Raw genomic sequence first — 25,178 nt, forward strand, 5'->3', positions numbered from 1 at the left:
TGCATTTCCCTGATGACTAATGGTGTTGAACATCTTTTCAGATGCTTATTGGCCATTTGTGTATCATCTTTAGAGGAATGTCTATTTGCCTTCTTTGCCTGTGTTTTAATTGGGCAGATCTTTGATCTTGATATGGCCATCACATTGTAGGCACCTAATGTGTATTCATTTATTGAACAGACTAAGTAGATGAATGGCTGCGTTGGTGTGTAATATTTTATACTCATAATGCCTAATATGAGAGAGTGAAGTAATAATGTTTGTGAGAACAGAGACCCTGCCTGTTTCTTTTATGCCCAGTGCCTTCAACACTCTCCTAGAGTTTGGCATGGTGTAGGTGTTCAATAACTTCTTGTTGAGTGACTGAATGGTTGTAACATTTTTTACTACAAATACAAATAACAGAAGAAATTATCAATAAGATACATGATTACTTTAATGAGCATGATATCAACTGGAAAATACTTGCAAACGTGAACAGATGGTGGCACTGCCATGACCTGTGGAACAAGGGCATGGGGCCACTGTGCTCACTGGATACACCAACAGCTGCTGTCTGGTTCATTTATAAAACATTTGGCCTGTGGTTCATTCATCTTTTTTCTGTCTCAGTGTTTCTCTTTAACAGTGATGTGAATACTCTTTTTATTTATTTTTTTTAAAGGGAGCTATATTATACAGTCATATGCTGTTTCAGAAGACATGTGCTACCTAAATTGCTCTTCATCCTTCTAGAAAAAAATATTAAAGAGTAGGAAGTCTTGACACAGTAAAAACAACCCAAGACTAGGTAACATGAGTGAATTCACCATTTAACTTAATAAAGAATGTCTCCAAAGGTGTCTTCTTGGGCAGATCGTTTTCAAGCTTAGACACTTCATCAGAAACTGAAAGTCTTTGTTGCAAATATAAGATTTATGCAATGCAAACAAAACTTGAGAGTTCGATGAAGATGAGAAGTATTGAATCTTCTCAATATTTTGAGGTTCTTAGCTGTAGTGACTAAAGCTTTCATGATTAAGAGTGATTTTGTGATTAAAGCTTTAGCAATTTAAGAATACTATGACTTTTTAAATAATCTTTACACACGAAAATTGTTTCATAACAATGTTCCTAGTCAGATTAAATGGCCATTGGTTCTGAAGTCCTTTCCTTACCGTGTGACCCAAGAGACTAATCCCAGAGTAAAATATAATTAGGAAACATTCACCAACAGCAACCTAAAATACTGCCACATTACAAATTTTGGGCATCTCTCCTCACGTTTAAAGAAAAGTTGTTGCAAACATTGAGGCATTGTAATAAAAAGGAATGTTGCCTGAATGCTGAACTTACTGTTCAGTGTCTCTTTTAATTCATCCAGTTTTCCAAAATTGATAAATTTAGTGAAATAACATTTTACCTGTAAGTCTGATTTTTTAAAAATACTATATTTACATTAAAGATAATACGGCCTTTGGATAAAATTCTATCATCATTAGGATTCATCTACAATTAAACTACTTTATACACTTAAGTATGAAAGAATGCAGAATTTTGTAATTAAAATAGGCTGAGAAGATGCTCTTTGTTTTGGGCTCACTTCTAGGCTTCTTACATGCATTTTTACTCCAATACAGTTTGGACCTCTGATGGAAAAGTTGGAGAAGTTTCAATATTTGTGATTTGTCACATGAATTTAAAAAACTCCCACTACTGGAGAAGGTTCCCAGCAGGGGGTAAAAAAAGCCACAAAACAGCTTGGAAGTTTTTAATAGACTTAACAGTGACTATTACAGAAAGAATTTTCAGAGGGAAGGGTAAAGGAACCCCGCAGAAGAGTCCAAGCAAGCAAGGACTTGCATCAGCCAGAAGCCATTACCACCTCTAAGCCTGTGAGTGGAGCTATGGGGAAGGAGACCATCCCAAACCTGGAATCTGGTCATAGCAGGACACAGTCTTCGCCAGACCATGGCGCTGAGGCAGGGAAGATGTACGCTGAACTCCCTCTCCTGTGCTGCAATCTCTTACTAGTGCTTCCATTGACCAAAGCCCTTCCAGAACCCAGAGGGCAACAGAGCCCTCATGATGAAGTCCTTACATGTTACTCCACAGTATCTGAGGTAGAAAAAAGTCAGGCTCTCCGCTCAAGGAGAGGCTGCATTCGTTCAGACCTTTGCTTGCAATTGCAGAAGCCACCTCCATCTAGCGTAAGCAAAATGAAGACTGTGTCACAAGGCTCCAGGGTGTCATGGCAGCTGAGTTAAAAAGGCAGGCAGGAAGATGAGACCTGGGAGCTCATAAAATCCAGAACATGCTCCTTTTGTGTTACGCTTCAATCTATTACTGGTTTAATCTTCCTTGGGAAACCAGGAAAGTCTTTCTCTGCTGCGTGGTTTACCAGGAGGAGAGGGTGAACTTCAACATGAGTTTATAGGTTTTATTTCCGATTCCCTCTCTTTGTTCCAATCCCAGGTCCCAGGAAAACTCACTCTGACTGGAATACTTTGGATGAAGTACAACGCTCCTGGTCCCTGTGCCAAGGGAACAGGGATATAGGACAGAAACGTGCTGAGATCCCACCCCCATGCATTCCACACAGGACACTTATTAAACTTTGCTTTTGAGCCAGCGCCAAAAATACTGAAATACAAAGTAATTTTAAGTATATGTGTATTTTGAATATGTATATAAATACTAAGAATATATACACTTAATACACATGCACACAAGCGCAAATACATACTCATTTTGTCCTGTAAGAATAACAATGTTTAATGTAAGTTTTATCACAGAAAGTATTATAGAAGCTAACATTTGTTGTTATACAACTTCATATAATGTATTGAATTTTCTTGTTACAGTGACTTTGAGATGAGTACCGTTTTCACCATTTGGCATGTAAAAAATTGTGTAGAGGTTGAGTAGATAATTCCTATTTCTTTTATATTTCAGGGAGATAGTAGCTGAAAAATTTTGAATCACCTGGTCTTACAGCCTAGATACACTATCAGAATAAAGGAATGGGATGACACCAAAATATCAATTATGGTTCATGGGACTCTCCTGAATGTTTGTGTTGTACCCCTTTAGATATATCAGGATTGGAGATAAAGAATGTGAATTTAACAGGAACTTTCGCCTTATCCTTCACACAAAACTGGCAAATCCTCACTATCAGCCAGAATTGCAAGCTCAGACAACCCTCCTCAATTTCACGGTCACAGAAGATGGTCTAGAAGCCCAGCTCCTGGCAGAGGTGGTCAGTATTGAAAGGCCAGATCTGGAGAAACTTAAGGTAAAAATTATGAAATTGTGTGTCAACACTTACTAACTGCTTTGCATAAGTTACAGTGTTTAGACACAGGAGTATAAGATAGGATTCCTGCCCTCCACAGCTTTATGGTCTAATTAAAAAAATGAGGATGTATGTGAACAGTAAACAGTTCAAGGGCACTCCTATTAAAGAAAGTAGTTAGCATCGTGCCCCTGGTAGGAGTTGGGCTAGCTGTAGGTCTGGTTTGATGCAGGTCACTAGGACAAATAAGGAGACATATAAATCATGGAAAACAGAGGTAGAGAAGCAGATACATGTTCTGGTAGGTTCAGTGATAACAGTCCAATTCAGTCATGGCAAAAGAAAGAAAAAGAAGATTAATAGAATAAGGTGGGAAAAATCAAGAGGCTCATAGCTAGTGATGATTAGCACTTACTGGAAAATGTATGACTTTACACTGACTTTAAAAAATACTGAAAATACTTAAAATGAGGGTTGAATGCAAAAAAACTTAAAAAAAAACAAAAAACAAAAAAACACAAACAAACAAAAAAACTGAGGAAGCCTGAAAAGGTAGAAGGAAGTCAATGGTAGAGGTGAGTGGTTGCTACAGAGACTGTATGACCTGCAAAACCAACGATATTTACTGTCTGGCCTTTTATGGAAGATGTTTGCTGCTCCTGGTGTAAATTAACGGTTTTCAAATGGTAAATTCTCAGAACATCAGGATCAGCCGGAGGCCTGAAATGCAAAATCTCAAGCCACAGACCAGGTCTTGCCAAATGTGAGATTCTGGAGGTAGGCCCAGCGATCCGTTTTACCAACCCCTGCAAGGGATTCTCACCCATGTTCAGACCCCATTTGAGACGGCTTTTAATTGGATTGACTTCTGTGTCAGCCAAAGACAGCTCTGAGATCAAGGCTGGGTGTGAGTGGGCACAGTTCCCTGAGGTCTTCTGGCAGGTGTGCTCACATTCAGTGGCACTGCAACCTGCCAGCCCTGAGTGACCCAAGGGCAGGGCTCAGAGAGTCGCAGGGGTGCTGCTTTGTGCATAACTGCCAACTTGGACAGGGAACATGTCTACATTCGAAACACCCCAAGACCATATAAAAAAAATAGTCTTGAGGCACCTGGTTGCTCAGTTGGCTAAGCATCCAAGTCTTGATTTTTGGCTCAGGTCATGATCCCACGGTCATGGGATCATGCCTCCCATTGGGCTCCGAGCTGAATGTGGAGCTTGCTTAAGATTCTCTTTCTCTCCCTCTGCCCCTCTCCCTTATTCATGTATGCTCTCTATAAAAAAAAAAAGAAAGAAAAGAGAAAAGAAAAGAAAAGAAAAGAAGAAAAGAAAAGAAAAGAAAAATAGACTTGTTATGGTAATACACTTAGGTTTTTTTCCCCCCAAATCCTTCACAGTTTGGTTAATTTCTTTTTTTTAAGTTTATTTATTTTGAGGGAAAGAGCATGAGCAGGGGAAGGGCAGAGAGAGAATCTGAACCAGGTCCCATGCTGTCAGCATGGAGCCCAACCTAGGGCTCGATCTCACGAACTGTGAGATCATGCCCTGAGCCAAAATCAAGAGTAGGACACTAAATTGACTGAGCCTCCCAGGCACCCCTGGTTAATTTCTTTATATGCTTTTACTTTAGATAATGGAATTTTTCACACATGCACATAAAATAGTTACAAATTTCCATGTTGGCATCATTTAGCTTCAGGGATGAGCAATATTTTGCCTTTCTACCCTACTTTTTTTTAATCAGAAGCAAGCTTTTAAAATAAATGTTAATTTATTTTGGAATAATTTTAGATTTATTTACAGAAAAGTTGCAAGATATTACAGAGTTCCTCTATATCACTAGCCCATTTTAAGTTTCTTCCAATGTTATCCTTCTTCTTTGTAACATAAAAATAAAATGTACTTAAAATACTGGTCTGCTTCCAAGTGCCTGGGTGGCTCAGTCAGTCAAGCCTGCACCTCTTGATTTTGGCTCAGGTCATGATCTCACAGTTTTGAGATGGAGCCCCTCTTCAGGCTCTGTGCTGAGCATGGAGCCTGCTTGGGATATTCTCTCTCTCTCTCTCTCTCTCTCTCTCTCTCTCTCTCTCTCTTTCTCCTTCTCTTTCTGCTCCTTCCCTGCTTGTGCTCTCTCTTTCTCAAAATATATACTAAAAAAAATTTTTTAGCAAAATAGTGTTCCACTTCAATAACACATGTCCATTCGATGTTGTTCATTAAGACATAGTAATATTTCTTCCTATTTTTATAAGTTTTATTGAGATTTAATTCACCTACCCTTTTTTCCCTCAAACTGTTATTGAAATTCTAGTTAACATAAAGTGTAATATTGTTTTCAGGAGTAGAATTTAGTGATTCATCCCTTACATATAACACCCAGTGCTCAACACAAGTGCCCTCCTTAATGCCCATCACGCATTTAGCCCATCTCCCACCCATCTCCTTCCACGAACCTTCAGTTTGTTCTCTAATCCTAGTCTCTTATGGTTTGTTTTCCACCTTTTCCCCCCTTTTCTATATGTTTATCGGTTTTGTTTAAGTTGTATGTATGAGTGAAATCATACGGTATTTGTTTTTCTCTGCCTGACTTATTACACTTAATATAATATACTCTAGCTCCATCCACATCATTGCAAATGGCAAGGTTTCATTCGTCTTGATGGCTATTGTCTGTATATACCACATCTTCTTTATTCATCAGTTGATGGACATTTGGGCTGCCTCCATAGTTTGGCTATTGCTGATAATGCTGCTATAAACACAGGGATACGTGTACCCCTTTAAATCTATTTTCATATCCTCTGGGTAAATACCTAGTAGTGCAATTGATGGGTCATAGGGTAGTTCTATTTTTAACTTTTTGAGGAGCCTCCATACTGTTTTCCAGAGTGGCTGCACCAGTTTGCATTCCCACTAACAGTGTTAGAGATTCTCTGTTCTCCACATCCTTGCCAACACTTGTTGTTTGTGTTGTTAATTTTAGCCATTCCGACCAGTGTAAGGCGGCATCTCATTGTGGTTTTGATTTGTGTTTCCCTGATGATGAATTATGTTGAGCATCTTTTCATGTGTCCATCTGGATGTCTTCTTTGGAAAACTGTCTGTTCAAGTCTCATGCCCATTTCTTAACTGGGTTATTTGTTTTCTGGGTGTTGAGATTGATAAGTTCTTTATAGATACTGGTTATTAACCCTTTATCATATATGTCATTTGCAAATATCTTTTCCCATTCTGTAGGCTGCCTTCCAGTTTTTATTGATTGTCTCCTGCTCTGTGCAGAAGTTTTTTCTTTTGATAAAGTCCCATTACTTCATGTTTGCTTTTGTTTCCCTTACTAGACACGTGTCTAGTAAGAAGCTGCTCTGGCCGAGGTCACCAAGGTTGCTGCCTATGTTCTATTCTAGGATTTTGATGGTTTCCTGTCTCACGTTTAGGTCTTTCATCCATTTTGAGTTTACTTTTGTGTATGGTATAAGAAAGTGGTCTAGTTTCATTCTTCTGTATGTTGCTGTCCAGTTTTCCCAACACCATTTGTTAAAGAGACTGTCTTTTTTCCATTGGATATTCTTTCTTGCTTTGTCAAAGATTGGTTGACCATATAGTTGTGGGTCCATTTCTGAGTTTTTTATTCTGTTCCATTGGTCTCTGTGTTGGTTTTACGCTGGTATCATATTACCTTGATGACTAAGGCTTTGTAGTACAGCCTGAAGTCTGGAGTCATGATGCCTCCAGCTTTGGTTTTCTTTTCAAGATTGCTTTGGCTCTTTGGGGTCTTTTGTGGTTCCATACAAATTTTAGGATTCATTGTCCTAGCTCTATGAAAATTGCTGGTGGTATTTTGATAGGGATTGCTTTAAATCTCATACCCTTTTTAATTATATAATTCATTGTATATTAGGTTATTCACAGCGTATCAATTCTACATTTTCAGCACCTCAAAAAAAATGCTTATTAGCTGTTAATCTCCAGTGTCCGTTCCCACCTACCTCATAACGGTCGTTAATCTCCTTTTACCCCTATAGATTTGCCTGTTCTGGACATTTCATATAAATGGAATCATTAAATATATGGCCTTTGTACATGGCTTCTTTCACTTAGCATAATTTTTTCAAGGTGCATCCATGTTGTAGTGTATACCAATTCTTCATTTTTTATATCTGAATAATATTTCATTGTACAGATATATATATGTCATATTTTATGCCATCATGGGTTGATGGATATTCAGGTTGTTTCCACTTTTTGGCTATGATGCTTAATGCTTCTGTGAATGTTCATGCATAAGTTCTTGTGTGGACGTATATTTTTCAATTCTCTTGCATATGTGCCTAGCGACAGAATTGCTAGGTTACATATTGACTCTACATTTAACATTTAAGGAACTGCCAGACTGTTTTCAAAGCAGTTGGACCATTTTACATTTTTACCAACTATGTGTAAAAGACTCAATTTCTTCACATCTTCACCAACACTTGTCTCTCTTTTTGCTAATAGCCACATTAATGCATGTGAAGTGGTATTTCACTATGGTTTTGATGTTCTTTTCCCTACAGGCTAATGGAATTGAGCATCTTTTCATATATTTATTGGTTTGATATGTCCTCTTTAGAGAAACATCTATTGAAATCTTATGCCCATTTTTAAAATTGGGTTATTTTTATTGTGTTGTAGGAGTCTTTATGTTTTTTTAATATTATACTCTCATTGGGCACATAATACAAAAGTATTTTCTCCCATTCTGTGGGTTGTCTTCACTTTATTGATCGTGTCTTCTGAAGCACCTGACTTTAATTTTGATGAAATCCAGTTTATCTCTTTTTTCTTTGTTGCTTGTGCTTTTGATATCATATTTATGAAACCATTGCCTCATAAAAGTTTGTGAAGATTTACTCCTGTGTTTTCTTCTAGGAGTTTTATGGTTTTAGTTCTTACATTCAGGTCTGTTATCCATTTTGAGTTAATTTTTGTTTGCGGTGTGAGGTAGGGATCCAGCTTCATTCTTTTGCATGTGGATACCCAGCTGTTTGGTACCATTTGTTTAAAAAAATTGTCGTTTCTCCTTGCATTGCCTTTGCTACTTGTCAGAGATCAGTAGACCATATTTCTGTGGATCTGTTGCCTACTTTGTGAATACCATACCTTCCTTATAAGTGGTAGCTTTATAGCAAATCTTTAAGGTGAGTATTGTCAATCTTCCAACTTATTTTTCTTCCATATGCTGACTGTTGGCTCTTCTGAATTTTATACCTTTCTGTGTATACTTTATAGTCAGTTTGTCAGTATCCACAAAATAATGTGCTGGGATTTTGACTGATAGTATGTTGAATCACAGAAAGGAAAATGTGGTATCTTAACAATATTGGGTTTTCCTATCATGAATATGAATTATGTCTACATTTTTTAGATCTTTGATTTCGTTCATCAGAACATGGTAGAATTCTTCATACATATCTTCAATATGATTTCCTAGATTTTTATCTAAGCAGTTCAGTTTTTTGGTCCTAATGTAAATGGTATTGTACTATACATTTTAATTTCCAATTGTTCATTGCTAGCATATAGAAAAGCAGTTGGGTTTTGTATATTAACCCTGTATCTTGCAGTTTTGTTATAATCTCTTGTTAGCTAGGAGTCTTTTTGTTGATTCTTTGGGGATTTCTACAAAGACAACCATGCCATGTGTGAACAAAGACTATTTCTTCCATTCCCATTCTGTATACATTTTATTTATTTTGTTGTTTTATTAAATTAGTTTAAGACTTTGAGTACAATGCTGAATAGAAGTGGTGAAAAGAGATATTTGTGCCAGTTCCAGTTTTGGGGGGAAAGCATCTAGTTCATCACCATTAAGTGGAATATGTAATGAATGTAGGTTTCATTTTTAGATGTTCTCTATCAAGTTGAAGTTCACCTCTATTTCTACTTTTCTGGGAGTCGTTATCATAAATGAGTGTTGGATTTTTTCAGATGTTTTTTCTTCATCTATTGGTATATCATATTTTTTTTCTTAAGCCTTTTGATACAATGGATTACATTACTTGACTTTTCGATGTTGAACCAGACTTGCGTACCAGGAATAAATCCTACTTACTATGGTATATATTTGTTTTCACACATGTGTTTGATTTTGTTTGCTAATATATTGTTGAGGATTTTTACATATATGTTCATGAAAGATACTGGGTCTATAGTTTTGTTTTTTCTTGAAATGGCTTTATCAGGTTTCAATATTAGGCTAATCGGGACCTCATACAATTAGGAAGTATTCCCTTTGCTTCTATTTTCTGGAAGAAATAGTAGAAAGTTGATAGCATTTCTTCCTTAAATCTTTGGTAAACTCATCAGTGAAATCGTCTGGGCCTGGTGCTTTCTTTTTTGGAAGATTGTTGTCAATTCAAATTTTTAATTAGATATAGGCCCATTCAGATGATCTAGTTTTCCTTGTGTGAGTTCTTGGTAGATGTGTCTTTCAAGAAATTGGTCTACTGCATCTAAATTATCAAATTTGTGGGCATAAACTCATTCATAATATCCTCTTATTATCCTTTAATTCCCATAGAGTCAGTAGTGATGGCCCTTCTTTAATTTCTGACATTGTAATTAGTGCTTTCTCTTTTTCTTGGTTAGCCTGGCTCCAGGGCTAAAAATTTTGTTGATTTTTGTAAAGAATCAACTTTTGGCTGATGATTTTTCCCCCATTGATTTCCTGTTTTAATTTTTATTAATTTCTGCTCTAATTTTTGTTTATTTTCATCTCCTTGCTTTATATTTATATTGCTTTTCTTTAACTAGCTTCTTAAGGTAAAAGCATAGGTCATTAATTTTAGATCTTTCTTCTTTTCTACTGTGTGTTCAGTGCTACAAATTTTCCTCTCAGCATTGCTTTTGCTTCATCTCACACATTTTGATAAATTGTATTTTCATTTTTATTTAGTTTGATATATTTTTAATGTCTTTTGAGATTTCTTTCACCTACATGTTATTGAGAAGTGCACTGTTTAATCTCCAAACACTTGGGGAGTTTTCCAGCTATCTTTCCATTCAGTAATTCCTTATTTGATTTCATTGTGGTTTGAGGGTATACTTAGTATTTCTTTCTTTTAAAACTTTTTCAGGTGTGTTTTATGGTTCAGAGTTTGGTTTATCATGTGAATATGTGAACTTGAAAGAAATATGTACTCTGCTACTATTTGATAAAGTACAGTAAAACCTTGGTTTGCAAGCATAATTTGTTCCAGAAACATGCTTATAATCCAAAGCACTTGTATATCAAAGCAAATTTCCCCATAAGAAATAATGGAAACTCAGATGATTCATTCCACAACCCAAAAATATTCATGTAAAAATGTTTACATACTGTAATATAATACAAGATAATAAAGAAAATACAAAATGCAAGGAAAAATAAACAAATTGACCTGCACTTAACTTTGAAAAACCTTTGTGGCTGGTGTGAGGAAGACAAAAGAAGGTTACTGTGTAAATGACTTTCATTAGCACTAAAGGAATCACTCCTATCTGATGGCTCAATGGAATCTCTTTCTTTTTGTGCAACTTTAACAAGGAACCTATCCAGTGACACTTGCTTTTGCCTCCTTTTGAGGATTTTTGTGGAAATGTAACATTACTTTGATGATCACCCATAATCCCACAGGGAGAGAGGCAGGGGGAATGAGGGAGAAGAACCATTTGCTCATTTGTGATCATGTGACATTTGGGGTCACTACTCGTATTCCAAGACATTGTTCCTTTATCAGGTTCAAATGTATTAGAAATGTTTGATCATCTTAGGGAATACTTGCAGAACAAGTTACTCGCAATCCAAGGTTTTACTGTATTCTATAAATGTCACTTACATCCAGTTAATAGTGCTGTTTGGTTCAACTATATTGTTGCTGATTCTCTGTCTACCAGAATCCGTTAATTCTAGATACAGGAGTTTTGAATTCTTCAGCAATGTGGCCTTGTGTGCTTCTTGGAGTTCTGTCAGTTTCTGTCTCCTGTATTTTGACACTTGGTTGTCAGAGACATGCTCACTAAAGATTTGTATTTTTTTTTTAAGAGAATTGATCCCTTTATCATTATATAATTCTCCTCTTTGTGCTGGATAATTTTCCTTGTTCTCGTGTGTACTTTGCCTGAAATTAATGTAGCTGCTCCAGCTTTCTTTTGGTGAGCGGTAAGTGGTGTAACTTTCTCCATCCCTTTCCTTTAAGCAGAGTAGATTTCTTTTAGAAAGTAGACAGTTGGGTCCTACTTTTTTGATCCATGTTGTCAGTCTGTGTCTTTTAACTGATGTATTTAGAAAATTCACAAAGAGATTATTGATGCAATTGGATTAAAATCTACCATATTTGTCACTGTATATTTACTCTTCCTTACCCTTTTTTTTTTCATGCCTTTTTTTTCTTTCTGCCTTCTCTGGTTTTAATTGAGCATTTCATATAATTCCACTACCTGTGGTCTCCCAGCATATAAGTTATACCTCTTTTTTTCTTTTTTAATGTAGTGGGGTTTTTTTTAGTATTTACTATATACATTTACAAGTAACCTACGTCCATTTTCAAGTCACATTATGATACTGCCTCCTAGGAAGTGCAAGTATCTTTTAATGTTTTCTCATTTCTTCCCTCCCATCTCTGGTAACACTGTTGGCATTCATTTCATTTATCGTAAGTTATAATCACTGAACACCTTGTTGTCTGTATTAGTTTGAACAGTTCCCTTAAGAGTCAGAAAAAAATTTTTTACCTTCATTTATTCTTTGTCTGACATTCTTCCTTTATGTGGATGTGAGTTTCTGACCTCTATCCTTTTTTTTTCTGTGTGACCAAAAACAACAACAACAACAAATTACTTGTAAGACATGTCTACCGGTGACAGAATCCTTCAGGTTTTTTTATTTAAAAAATCTGGTTTTTTGCTTAATTTTTGAGGACTGATTTGGCAGGAGACAGACTTGTAGACTGATCATTTATGTCTTCAATATTTTGAATATTTACTCTTTTCTTGCTTGCATGATTTCTCAGAAGTTCTTTGTAATTCTTGTCCTCTTTCCTCCATAGGTGAGGTTTGTTTTTTCTTGTAGCTTCTTTTCACCTTGTTTCTTGGTTTTTGATTTTCTGCAGTTTGAATATGATATGTCTAGGTGTAATTTTTTTTTTTTTGTTACTTATTCTGCTGTGAGCGTCCTGGATCTGGGGTTTGGTGAATGTCCATTAATTTTAGAAAATTCTTAGCCATCATTACCTCCACTATTTATTCTCCTTTTTCTCCTTCAGATATTCCTATGATGTGCATGTTAACACTTTTTGTAATTTTCCTACAGCTACTGCATATTCTTTTCCTTTTTTTCCTCTTTCCTTTTCAGTGTGAAAAGTTTCTCTTGACCTATATTGGAGTTTGCTGATGATTCCCTTGACTGTGTCCAACCTACTGATGAGCCCATCAGTGGCATCCTTCATTTCTGTCATAGTGTTTACTTCTAACAGTTCCTTTCTTACAGTTTCTGTCTCTCACCTTAAATTGTCCAAATGGTCTTGTGTGTTTTCCAGTTTCTCACGAGCCCCATAGCACATTAAGCATAATTATTTTTAATTCCCAGTCTGATAATTTCAGAATTTCTGCCACTCCTGAGTGTTGTTCTGAGGTTTGCTTTATCACTTCAGACTGTGCTTTTTGTCTTTCAGCATGCCTTGTGCTTTTTTGTTGAAAGCCAGCTAGGATGTACTGGATAATTTGAAGTGAGGCCAATGGAACTTTAGTGTTAGGTTTTATATTTATGTGACTAGCAGTTAGGCTGTGTGTCATGTTTGCTGTAGCTGTTGCTGTCATAGGTTTCACTTTCCTCTCATATCCCTGCTTTTGTCTGTCTGTGTCCTTGGATTTCCCTAGAAACTCCTTCTTAGATAGTCGGTACCTTGCAGCTCTCTGTTGGAATCCACTGTTATCATACTGGGGTCTGTTGATGCGGTGTGGTGGTAAGGTATTGTGGATGAGAAGTATTCTGCAATACTGTGTAATACTATGATTAAATCTCAGGGTTTCTCTCTTCAGAAGAGTTCATCATTTATTTTTATCTCCCCTTTGTGAGAAAAGAGATTGAGGGGAGGCTGAGTTGTCCAATCATCCTTCTCCCTAGGTCAGGTAAGGCTCTGATAATGTAATTTCCATTGAGGAAAGGCTTTTGTTAAGAAAACAGAAAGCTCTTGGATATTTTAAAGGGTTGCTTTCTCCCTGGACATATTTTAAAATAGTTGCTTTTCCCCTTCCACTGCCCAAAGCAGGAGTAGATTTTTTTTTTTTTTCTGGTCTTTACTGTGACAACCAGGTAAGTCTCTTAGAGGCAAATTCACAAAAGTATGGAGGGATTCCTAAGACTGAGCTCCCGGAGGTTTAAAACGGGAGCTCTGACTCCAGCAATTAGCCAATTACTCTGTGAATGTTCGCCATCAGCTGATTGTCTGTATTTTCCCATCCCTCTGGCTTTTAGAGTGGCAGTTGACCTGTAACCTTAGTTCTTTGAAGGGTGTAAGAAGAGTTGAGGATTAGCTTTTTTCCTTTGTGAGGATGGAAATGATGACTTCCAACTTTTTAGATTTGAAGCAGAAGTTTCTTCCTATAAAATAGAATAGGTTCTTCCTATAGGTTCATGATGTTAAATGATTATGACAGACATTCATTCTCTGGATGCTGGAGTGCACCCAGATCTTAACATATTTTGTGACTTGTTTAAAAAAAAATGTTTAACGTTCACTTTTGAGAGAGTGCATATGTGTATGCAAGTTAAGGAAGGGTACAGGAGAGGAGACAGAGGCTCTGAAGTGGGCTCTTCACTGACAGCAGTGAGCCCAATGTGGGGCTCAAACTCAGAAACCACAAGATCATGACCCGAGCCAAAGTCGGCCACTCTACCGACTGAGCCAGCCAGGTGCCCCTCTGACTTGTTTTAAAATAAGTTTCTAGGGGCACTTGGGTGGCTCAGTTGGTTAGGCATCCAACTTTGGCTTGGGTCATGATCTCACAGTTCATGAGTTCGAGCCCCACGTTGAGTTCTGTGCTGACAGCTCAGAGCCTGGACCCTGGTTCACTGGAGCCTGATTCAGATTCTGTGTCTCTCTCTCTGCCCCTCCTGTTTGTGCTCGCGCTCTCTCTCTCTCTCTCTCTCTCTCTCTCTCTCTCTGCCTCTCTTGCATGTGCGTGCTCTCTCTCTCTCTCTGTCTCAAAGACTAAATTAATATTAAAAATTTTTTATATAAGTTTTTAAAGAGGATGATTAGTATATTTTTAATTTTGTATGTTTTTAAGTGTGTTTACTATATATGGTTCCATGAAATTGACAATTAAAGAAACTGCTTACAAACATGAATTTAACCGCCATTTCTCAGACTTTTCTTGGTTTTGTTAGTTGGTTTTGACAAAGCACCAGAATGACTTTAAGATCGAGCTGAAGTATCTGGAGGACGACCTCCTTCTGCGCCTTTCTGCAGCAGAGGGGAGCTTCCTCGACGACACCGAGCTGGTAGAGAGGCTGGAGAGGACCAAGGCGACCGCAGCAGAGATAGAGCGGAAAGTAAGAAGGCCCCAAGGACACCTGGAGGGTCACAGTGCTCCCTTTGAATCAAGTGGTTGGGATCAAAATGTGATCAAACTTGACAGTTTGCTTAAGAGGACTCACTTGTTGTGGATTTAAGGTCATTTAATAAACTGCCCTTAAAAACCAGAATGTGGGGGGCTCTGCCTGGAGCCAGAGGTGGTTGAACTTGTGCCTCTCATAGTTCAGCAGAGATCCTGTCATCCACATGAGACTCTGTGAGGCTGTTATTTTTTCTGAGTGACTAAATCTGAAGAGAATTGGAGCCTGCTGGTTTACATGGTGTAAAATCTAAAAAGGCTTAGCATCCAGCTCTGGCAAACTGACACCTTCCAGTCTCACCACAGGTTTCCTGGTCTGTTGTACATTTTAGAGAAATATTTAGAGCTAAAGTTGTGTTTACAGGCCTTCACTGGCAGGAGAGAGAGAGCAAGGCATGGTCTCCTGCTGTACTCAGATGCATTATTCACCCTGGGAAACAATGACATTTCCTAAGAGCCAGTAAAAATTTTTATTGAGTAGACTTCCTGCTGAATGTCCAACATATGTCCCAACATGTCCTACGTGTGGTAGGCACTTAGGACTTTCACAAGTGTCCATGACCCTTAAAATTCCATTGTGTCAAAGTGGGAGGAATCTCATTTGTTTTCTGCAATATCCTCATTACTTACCAATCTATTAATTACCCAGTTGAGACTGTGTCACCACACATCCTATATGTTTATCTTAATTTAAACAAAGAAATGGAATCCCACATTACTCTGTCCTTTTAAGTAAGTGAATTCTTGGTGGCTCCTAAGATGGTAAAGATTAGAGCAATTAAGTAAATTAGGTCTTAGCTTTGAAGTTAGCTTCTAATTGTCTCTTAAAATGCCTCTTCCTTTCTTCTTAATATATTACTATGTAGGGATTCCCCTTTCTGCTCTATGTTTTATTTCCTTTTATACACAATTATAAAGAATCAAGTCTGTAAGAAAGGTTGGGGGAAAAAAAGCTATCTTAAAAAGCTATAGGAGCAGGGGTGCCTGGGTGGCTCTGTCCATTGAGCATCCAACCTCAGCTCAGGTCATGATCTCATGCTTCATGAGTTTGAGCCCCACATTGGGTCGCTGCTGTCAGTAAAGAGCCCACTTCAGATCCTCTGTCCCACTCTCTCTTTGCGCCCCCCCCCGCTCGTCTCTACTCATGCTGTCTCTCTCAAAAATAAAGATAAACATTAAAAAAAAAAAAAGGTATGGGACCAGCAGTAGTCCTAGATTTAAAAAAAAAATTTTTTTTAAGTTATTTGAGCCTTGAATAAAAATGAGCATGTTGGTTGTGGTGGTGGAGGTATTGTTCTTTTAATTATCTTTCTGAATGTACCCAGAGGCTAATAGATAAAGATAAACTAAATGGAAATATATGAGCATATGGATCATCTCGTGCAAAGTCAGAGAGTCATGAGAGTCTTCACATAAAGGCTTTTTCAGTAAACATGGCTATTGGATATATCATTGACCTTGGCTGCTTTCGTATACCTTGTTGACTAATAAAGTTGTCAGCATTGAACTGACCCAGCAGACTTGTAAGAGCTATCCCAGGGAGGTGATATAGCTGGGTTATTAAACCTGAAAAAGAGAGGGGAGGCAGGAAGGTGACATTACTCAGAACAAATTCTGTGAAACCACAGCCCCTAGTCAGATTTGCTTAATTTGTAACCATAAAACAGCTAGAGTCAGGTCTATTCTCACTGAAAACTCAGTTTATGAAAAAAATTATTTTAAAATATGAATCTAATAATTTTAGAAAAACTCAAGCACATAAATTTCATACATGTTTTCTGTTTTAATACAAATAATTTTTCATTTCAGATATGTCCCTTCCATCACTTGGGTAAGTATAAAGAATATGAAGAGTAAGTGGCCTATGTTGTTTGATCTCACCGTAGGTGATTGAAGCTAAAGAAAATGAAAAAAAAATCAACGAGGCCCGAGAATGTTACAGACCAGTGGCAGCGAGAGCGTCTCTTCTTTATTTTGTTATTAATGACCTCAGAAAAATTAACCCCATCTATCAATTCTCTTTGAAGGTATGCTGAATAGGCTAAGAAAAAATTTCAGTTTCATGAGTTCAACTTGTTTCTGGAAGTTTGGAATTTACTTTTAAGCAATTGGTATATATCCAGTAAGGAGTCCTGAGGATCTAGCCAGCAAAAAAAAAAAAAAAGAAAAGAAAAAGAAATTCTCATTTTCTCTGGAGCTTTTACTTGTAATTTTTAATAAGGCTCTGAGATAATTATGTGGCATCATAATACATTTGGTTTTGTTCTTAAACAGAGTCTTGAGTTTATTATATATAAGGGAATTCTCCTTGAGACTCCTATACTTTTTTTGTAAAGCCATAAGTGTCTTATAAAAAGATTACCCATATTATTTTGTTATAGTGGGAGAAAGAGTGAGAGCAACTATTCATTAAGTCCCTCTGTTACATGAAAGACATTTTTACACCTTGGTTCATTCTTAGGCTTAAAACATCTCAATAAAGTATTTTATCCCTATTTTTTTTTAAAAAACATTTTGAAATAAATTGCTCTGTAATTCACATCATAATTATAAGAGGCAGGATTTGAACTCATGACTATGATCCCAAAGGCCATGCTCTTTACTTTGCATCATTGTACTTCTGGGCAGTATTCATTCATGCTGTCACTCAGTTTCTAAACAAATAGCTATTGAGATCAATCATGCCAGATGTTGTGCTGGTTACTCAGTGTACAGTTTTGAAAAAAACAAATATATGGGGGGGGGGGGCGTGTGTGTGTGCGTGTGTGTGTGTGTAAAAGTGATAAGTACAATGAGAGAGAATAGTAAAGATGGAGGTGCTGTTTTACTCTTGGTTCAGGGAAGGCCTCTCAGAAGAAGTGACATTAGAGTTGATTCCTATAGAGTTTAGCCATGTATGAAATGTTTGCAGAAAACAAGGATGTGTGGGACATGAACGAGTTTGGGATTCCAGGTGGTGAATGAATGTATGTGGCTGGAGGGTAATTAATGAGTAAGGGAGAAGATGACAAGACAGGACTCTAGAGAGGTGGGGAAGTCTAGATCATAGGAGGCCTCGTTGGCCAAATGGGGGATTTTGGATTATAGTTTGTCTGAAAAAAGAAGCCATTGAAAGGTTTGAAGCAGACGTCTGTTAGAATGACAAGACTCAAAAGTTAATAGACTTGTCATATGGTTTGAAGCTAAAATAATCAATCCTTAGAAATGGACTGGATATGGAAAATAAAGAAGAGGAAAAGAGTCAAGAGTAACTAGCAGGTTTTGGTTTAGGCTTAGGTTATGATCTCAGGGTCATGGGATCGAGCCCCGTGTCTGGCTCTACACTGAGCGTGGAACCTGCTTAAGATTCTCTCTCTCTGCCCTTCACCCCTGCTCATGCTTGTCCCCCTGCCCCTCACTCACTAAAAAAGGAAGGAAGAGAGGGAAGATGGATGAATTGGTAAAGTGAACCCAGCCACAAATAAAAAGAACAATATATTATGCCCAAGTGGAATTTATGCCAGGAATACAAGCTGGTTAAACATTTAAAAAATAACACAAAACAACAGAGAAAAGCCATATGATCACTTCAGTGGATGCAAAGAATCTGACAAACCTCAATACCTGGTTAACGTCTCAATGTGAAAAAGGGCATCTACAAAAATCTACAGCTAGTAATATACTTGATGTTGAAAAACTAAATGCTTTCCCCTAAGATCAGGAGTAAGAATGTCTTTTCTCAACACTTCTATTCATGACTGCCCTGCAGGTTATCCCCAGTGCAACAATATAATAAAAGGCACAGACATTTTAAAAGAAGGAGTGTCTTTTTTACACAAATGACTTAATCATGTGTATAGAAAATCTTCAGAAATCTACCAAAAAAAGCTACTAGGACTAAGAAGTGAGTTTTTAGCAAGATGGCAGGATATAAAGGCAATACTCAAAATCCATTGTTTTTATATATGAAGAACAAACAACTGGAAAATAAAATTAATAACTCAGTACTATTTACAACAGCTTCCAAATTCACGAAACTCTTAGGGATAATTTCAACAAAACAAGTACAAGATCTGTGTGCTAAGTGCTGCAAAAACATTGTTGAAATATACCATGGAGAGAGATACCATGTTTGCGGATTTGAACACTCAGTGTTATTAAGATGATCTTTGGTCTTTCCAAATTGATCTGTAGATTCAATTCCATCTCAGCCAAATCCCTGGAGGCTTTTTAAAAATAGAAATTGGCAAGCTGATTCTAAAATTAAAAGGATTTAAAGTAACTAAATAATTTTGAAAAAGAAATTAAAAGGATTTAAAGTAACTAAATAATTTTGAAAAAGAAATTAAAAGGATTTAAAGTAACTAAATAATTTTGAAAAAGAACAACAAATTTACAATACATGATTTCAGGGCTTGTTGTAAACTGATATTAATTGGCCTAAAGAAAAATACCCGAGACAATTTAATGAAGAAGGGATAGCTTTGATAACAAATGGTGCTGAGAAAACTCGATACCCACAAAGAATAAAATGAACCTTAAACATTACATCACATTTCTTACAAAATTAGCTCGAAATGAATAAGCAAAGCTATGAGATTTCTAGGGAAAAAATGGGAGAAAATCTTTGGGCTTTGGGTTAGGCAAAGATTTATTAGGATACAGTAGAAAGGAAAAAACTAATAAATTGAACCTTATCAAATTAAAAATTTATGGTCTTCAAAAGACATTAAGAAGATAAAAAGGTGAGTTACTATTAAAACCTCTTTCCAATGCTTATATCTAACAAACAACTAATCTCAGAATATATAAAGAAGTTGGACAACTCAACTAAACAATGAAAGATTTGAACAGACATGTCCCGTACTGAGTCATGAGTATTGCCCATAAGCCCATTTTTAAGTGCTCAGTATTCATCAGAAAAATGCAGCGTAAAAGCAGAAAGAAGTATTGCTAGGTACCAAATCGAATGGCTGCGATTTTACAAGACCGACAGTAACAAGTGTTAGCACAGATACAGTACTGCGACTCTTTCGCGTTGCCAATGAGGATGCAAAGTGGTAAAAACCATTTTGGAAAACAGTTTGGCACTTTCGTATAAAGTTAAGCAGAAAGCGATCCCCCATTTTGGCTGCGTGTGGGGGGCTAGCTAGACATCAGGCACTAGTTTCCATCCTTTACCAGTCACTTTAAATTCCCCAGGCTTTCAACATGCTGTTCCACAGAGCAATTGAGCAGGCTGACAAGGTGGAGGACGTGCAGGGCCGCGTCTCAGTCCTGATGGAGAGCATCACCTATGCCATCTTCCTCTACACCAGCCAGGCACTGTTTGAGAAGGACAAGCTCACCTTCCTGTCCCAGATGGCTTTTCAGGTAAGGAAATCAGTCATTTGAAAGCATCCTCAGAACTGAAGTCCTACACCTCTGTTTGTTATGTGCTTTACTTGCATTGAAGGGAGGCATGACACCTTTTTTGGAAGCCCTTGGTGGCACGAGGTGAGTTTGAGTTTCCCAGGGTGAGCTTGGACTTGTGACAACCTTTCAGTTGGTCCCAGGGTGTTGGTTTGGGTAGGTATGTGCTGTAAGCCACCACATCAGCGATCACCCTGAAAAACAGAACAACTTCTCCTCACTTCTTAGGTCTTGTGCAGAGCCTCCTGGATATTACCAGGGAGATTCTTTCTGGCTTGTTTTTGTTTGTTTGTTTGCTTGTTTGTTTGTTTGTTTTTAGATAGATAGCACACATCGGGGAGGGGCAGAGGGAGAGGGAGAGGGAATCTTAAGCAGACTCCATACCCAGTGCAGAGCCCAAATCGGGACTTAATCTCACGACTGTGAGAACACGACCTGCGCCGTAATCAAGAGTTGGATGCTTAACTGACTGAGCCACCCAGATGCCTGGAGATGCTTTAAGATAAGAATTATGAGTCCACATTTGGATGGTCCTAGGATTTTCTCCATCCCTTTATAGACCAGTGAATGGGTAAATGAGCTGCAGGTTTCACACTGCCACCTTCAGTGAGACCTGCTATCCTTTTATTTATCTATTTTTCAATACAGACTCCAGCAAAAGACTTTTTTAAATAAAGGTGCCCACAATAAGAAGAAAACATCGAGGACTACATGCCTAGATGAAATCAGCATGTTGTCCTATTATTAGTTTGTTTGCTCTATACCTTTTTCTGTCAACCCAGTTCTTGATGGAAGGTCATTGCCTGGTCTGCATTGTGTCCTCCAAAGTGCTTTGTCCAAAGAAGGCATTTTGTAAATACCTGCTGTTAATAATGATAAACTGTTACTTTCAGTATTTTTGGTCATTGTCGATTCCTTTGGGTTATAAATGAATATATAGGTGTAGGTGTTCCATAATGTATGCGATAAACAGGAGCGAGATATTACAAAATTAAATTGTTGTTTGTATACATATTACTCATTAGCAATAAAAGGCCAAGAATGAGAATACATGAGACATACATACACACATACGCACATCTATTTAAAACTTTCTCCTAGGAAGCCATAGATAAATTACAGCTTATCTCAAATCCTGACAGTTTCTGTAAATCAAAGCTTCATATGTATGGCAATTATTTATTGAAATAAATTAAGAACAAATCAATCAAATAGTCTTTTAATGTGTTACCACCCATAATGCATTTTGAAAATATCTAGAGTTTTAAAATAGCATAAAACTCAAAATTTTACCAGTTTAACTTTATATGGTGTTAAAATATTTAGGTTGAAATTTGGGAATATTTCATCCTCCTGTCCCCCTCAAAAATGTTCTTTCTATGGACTTCTTATCAAGTTCATAATGTAGGTGTCTAAAGTTTATTTCTGTTTATACTGTGCTTGTTTAGTTGTATCTATAAAACAGTAATTTCCAGTTTTTCTCGATCTCACATATAAGAAAAATATGTCATATGTCAAACTTATTAAGTTTATTAGATGTTATTTCTATATTAAGACTAATAATATTAGTTCTACCTTCTATTTAGTAATTTGGTCCATCATCACCTCAGGCTTTTTCAATTTGTTTAACAAGACCTTTTTTTGATGTTTTAAAGAAGTCTCTTTAAAAAAAATCTTTTGAAGTTTATTTATTTATATTGAGAGAGACAGAGACAGCACGTGAGCAGGGGAGGGGCAGAGAGAGAGAGAGAGAAAATCCCTAGCAGGCTCCACGCTGTCAGCACAGACCCCAACGTGGGGCTCAAACTCATGAAACTCTAAGATCATGACCTGAGCCGAAATCAAGAGTCGGACCCTTAACTGAATGAGCCACCCAGGTGCCTCTGTATAACAAGTTCTAAGACAAGTTTGAGTTCACAGCAAAAGCATAAATAGGAACAAATATTTCATATATTTTGCTAATACACATGTGTTAAAATTGGAATAAACCAGTCTTCATAATTATTTGCTATTAGATTTTCAGTCAGGGTTTTGAGATCATGGACTTAATCTAAGACTTCTTAATTCAGCTTTAGAACAGATACAGACCTATGGAAATCTCAGCAGACTTGGTTCTGTGTATTCAGTCCTATCTGTTAAATGGTGACTACCTCCTGTGCTGTGATTTTGATATAAACTAAGTGACCTTTTTCAATTTTGTGTACCCTAAAGATTTTGTTGAGAAAGAGAGAGATAGACCCTTTTGAATTGGATTTCCTGCTTCGATTCAAAGTTGAACACACTTACTCGAGTCCTCTTGACTTCCTAACCACTCAGTCTTGGAGCGCTCTAAAGGTATGTTAGGAAGACGTTTGGTTACTTTCTAAATCTTATGTCTCAGTTCTAATAAATGTAGAAATGTTTTAAAAGAAATACAAGTGATATATACTATATCATTTGTAGAGATATGTAATGTGATCTTCTTTAATCCGTCTTTGTATTACTAAATTATAAAGTGATTAATTTCTTACTTGGAAGTGAAGGAACTTTGGCCCTATTTGTGAGTGGGAAAACTAATAAATATGTATAGTCTGCAGGAACTTCGGTAAAAGTCAAGGAACAGAAGGGAACATTTTTGTCAATTTACCTAAAACCAGTCTCTTTCTTTCTTTTTTTTTTTTTTTAAGTTTATTTTTGAGGGAGACAGTGAGGGAGGGGCAGGGAGATAGGAGGACAGAGGATCTGAAGCAGGCTTCACACACCAGGGAGCCCGATGCAGGCCTAGAACTTACAGATCATGACCTGAGCCAAAGTCAGATGCTCAACCAACTGTGCCACCCAGGCGCTCTTTTCTTCTTTATATTTGTCCACTTTTTCCACATAGTTTTGTCAATTACACAACAACACAGTGATTTATTCTAACTGTAAACTGTTTGAGCTGAACAGAATGTTGTCGAGAAAAAAGCAATGGTTATTCATCACCCTCAGTCATCAATCATTCCTTACCTTATTTTTCTCTCAGAAGATCCTGTTGTTTAAGAGTTTATTTTGTTTAAAACAAAATATTCTCCTAGACTCAGGATTTCCTTAAAGATGCTCATCATTTGCTAACCTTTGCCACACCCTTTTTCTGAGAAGGAAACATTTCTGTCCATTGGAAATCACCATCATCCCTTATTTTTATAGTATAGTTAGGTTTATTTTTAATGGAGTTTTTAAATTATTTAGAATTACGAATTCAAGTCCAATTGTTGATCAGTTAGGACCTCATTCAAAGGGATGATGAAAGAAAAAAGTTTTACAAAGAATATATTATCATGGTATGGGAAGAAGACGAAGGGAATCAAACCAGGAATGGGGATGGAAAAAGGAAGAAAAGGAGCTGTTATTGAAACTGTTGTGAAATGAAGTTATGGGAGAGAGCCAACCCCTAGGAGCTGTGGCATTCGGTAGAGGAACACAGCCACTGCCAAACTATGTCACCACAGGGAAAGAGCTGAGGAAGAAATACCCCCGCTTCTCTCTGCTCCAGCCCTCTAGTCTCTTGCTAGTGCCTCCTCTTGGCCAAACCCAACCAGACCAGAGAAGCAGAGAATTTAGTTCAAATAATCCTTAGTGGTCACCCTCTTAGCGGAGCAGAAAAGGGTGCAGAGTGAATCTGGTGAGGAAATGATGACTATCTAGCACAGCTTGTTCACACAGGATCCAACACATCCGCTAGTCTTTATCTCAAACTGTAAGCTATTTACACCATTCCCATCTGTTCCCCTGTTGTATGACAGGCAGTAGCCCTGATGGAAGAATTTCGAGGCATAGACCGAGACGTGGAAGGATCTGCCAAACAGTGGAGGAAGTGGGCGGAATCCGAGTGTCCAGAAAAAGAGAAGCTACCGCAAGAATGGAAGAAGAAAAGTTTGATACAGAAGCTGATTATTTTGAGAGCGGTGCGCCCTGACAGAATGACATATGCTCTCAGGTGGGGCAGTTGGCATTTTTGGAAATTCAAGTTAACTTCGAGGACACCTGGTCTTAGGGGCTGGAGTATCTGGTGGTGGCATTTATGGTCCATATTGATGAGAAATGACTCTGCTGAAAATGTGATATTGTAATCACTACTATTGTTGAAACTCACTGAACACTAAACTAGGCTAGTCTCTAGTCAGACTGAGCCCATCTTGCCTGAAAACCTGACTTGCATTAGGAGGGGAGACAGGGAACCACTGGAAATATTCTAGCAAGAGAGATGGGTGTCATCAGAGTTCAGAGGCCAGGGGCATGCATTATTCCAGTGCGACTTCCACTGTCTTTATTTAGTGGTGGCGTTTGGGCTCTGAAGATTTTGCCCATCAAACAAAAAGGATTTCTTTCATGGAGACGCTAATAGTCTTATAACTTTACTACCGGTGCAATTTAAAGCAGGAACCCTGTCTACATATTCGTCCGTGTGTCCTCTCTCTTTGCCCTCTCGACTTCTAACTGGTAATGTGCTGCTTAATTCGCACAAGTCACGTTCGCCTCTGAATTTACCAGAGTTCTCACCTTCCTTCCTAACAACGGCATTCCCGCACCTCAGGTTTTTCTCCTCCACTTTGTTCAGCTAATTTCCCCTTTGCAGAAGCCTCTGCATACCCTACTTTACAAGTTAATTCTGCTTAGTAGTAGTACTTACTTTCTGCTAAATCTGATGCTGCTGGAAAATAATCCCTGCTTAATTGAGCTTCCCTGTGTTAGAAACACCCCAAAAAGCATTTGTATATTCATGAGAAGCCCAGCAGGCCGGAAAATTGCACTGTGGCAAATCTAATGAACTGTTAATAAGTAATGGGGGATCTGGCAGGAGATTTGGGGGATACAAAGCCACAGGCAGGCAGCTGGTGGTACTCAGAGGGGGGTCTCTG

General features: G+C 37.6%; 1 protein-coding gene across 1 annotated transcript in view; it reads left to right on the plus strand.

Moving 5' to 3' along the window:
* Positions 1-25,178, plus strand: part of DNAH11 (dynein axonemal heavy chain 11) — a 352,005-nt gene that overhangs the window by 290,126 nt on the left and 36,701 nt on the right. The window contains 6 exon segments of the mRNA XM_043589069.1: positions 3,073-3,277; positions 14,684-14,848; positions 16,797-16,937; positions 20,092-20,262; positions 22,513-22,635; positions 24,063-24,256. Of these exon segments, the coding sequence (XP_043445004.1) occupies positions 3,073-3,277; positions 14,684-14,848; positions 16,797-16,937; positions 20,092-20,262; positions 22,513-22,635; positions 24,063-24,256 (999 nt within the window).

This window comes from Prionailurus bengalensis, chromosome A2, assembly GCF_016509475.1.
Source record: "Prionailurus bengalensis isolate Pbe53 chromosome A2, Fcat_Pben_1.1_paternal_pri, whole genome shotgun sequence".
Taxonomy (NCBI): domain Eukaryota; kingdom Metazoa; phylum Chordata; class Mammalia; order Carnivora; family Felidae; genus Prionailurus; species Prionailurus bengalensis.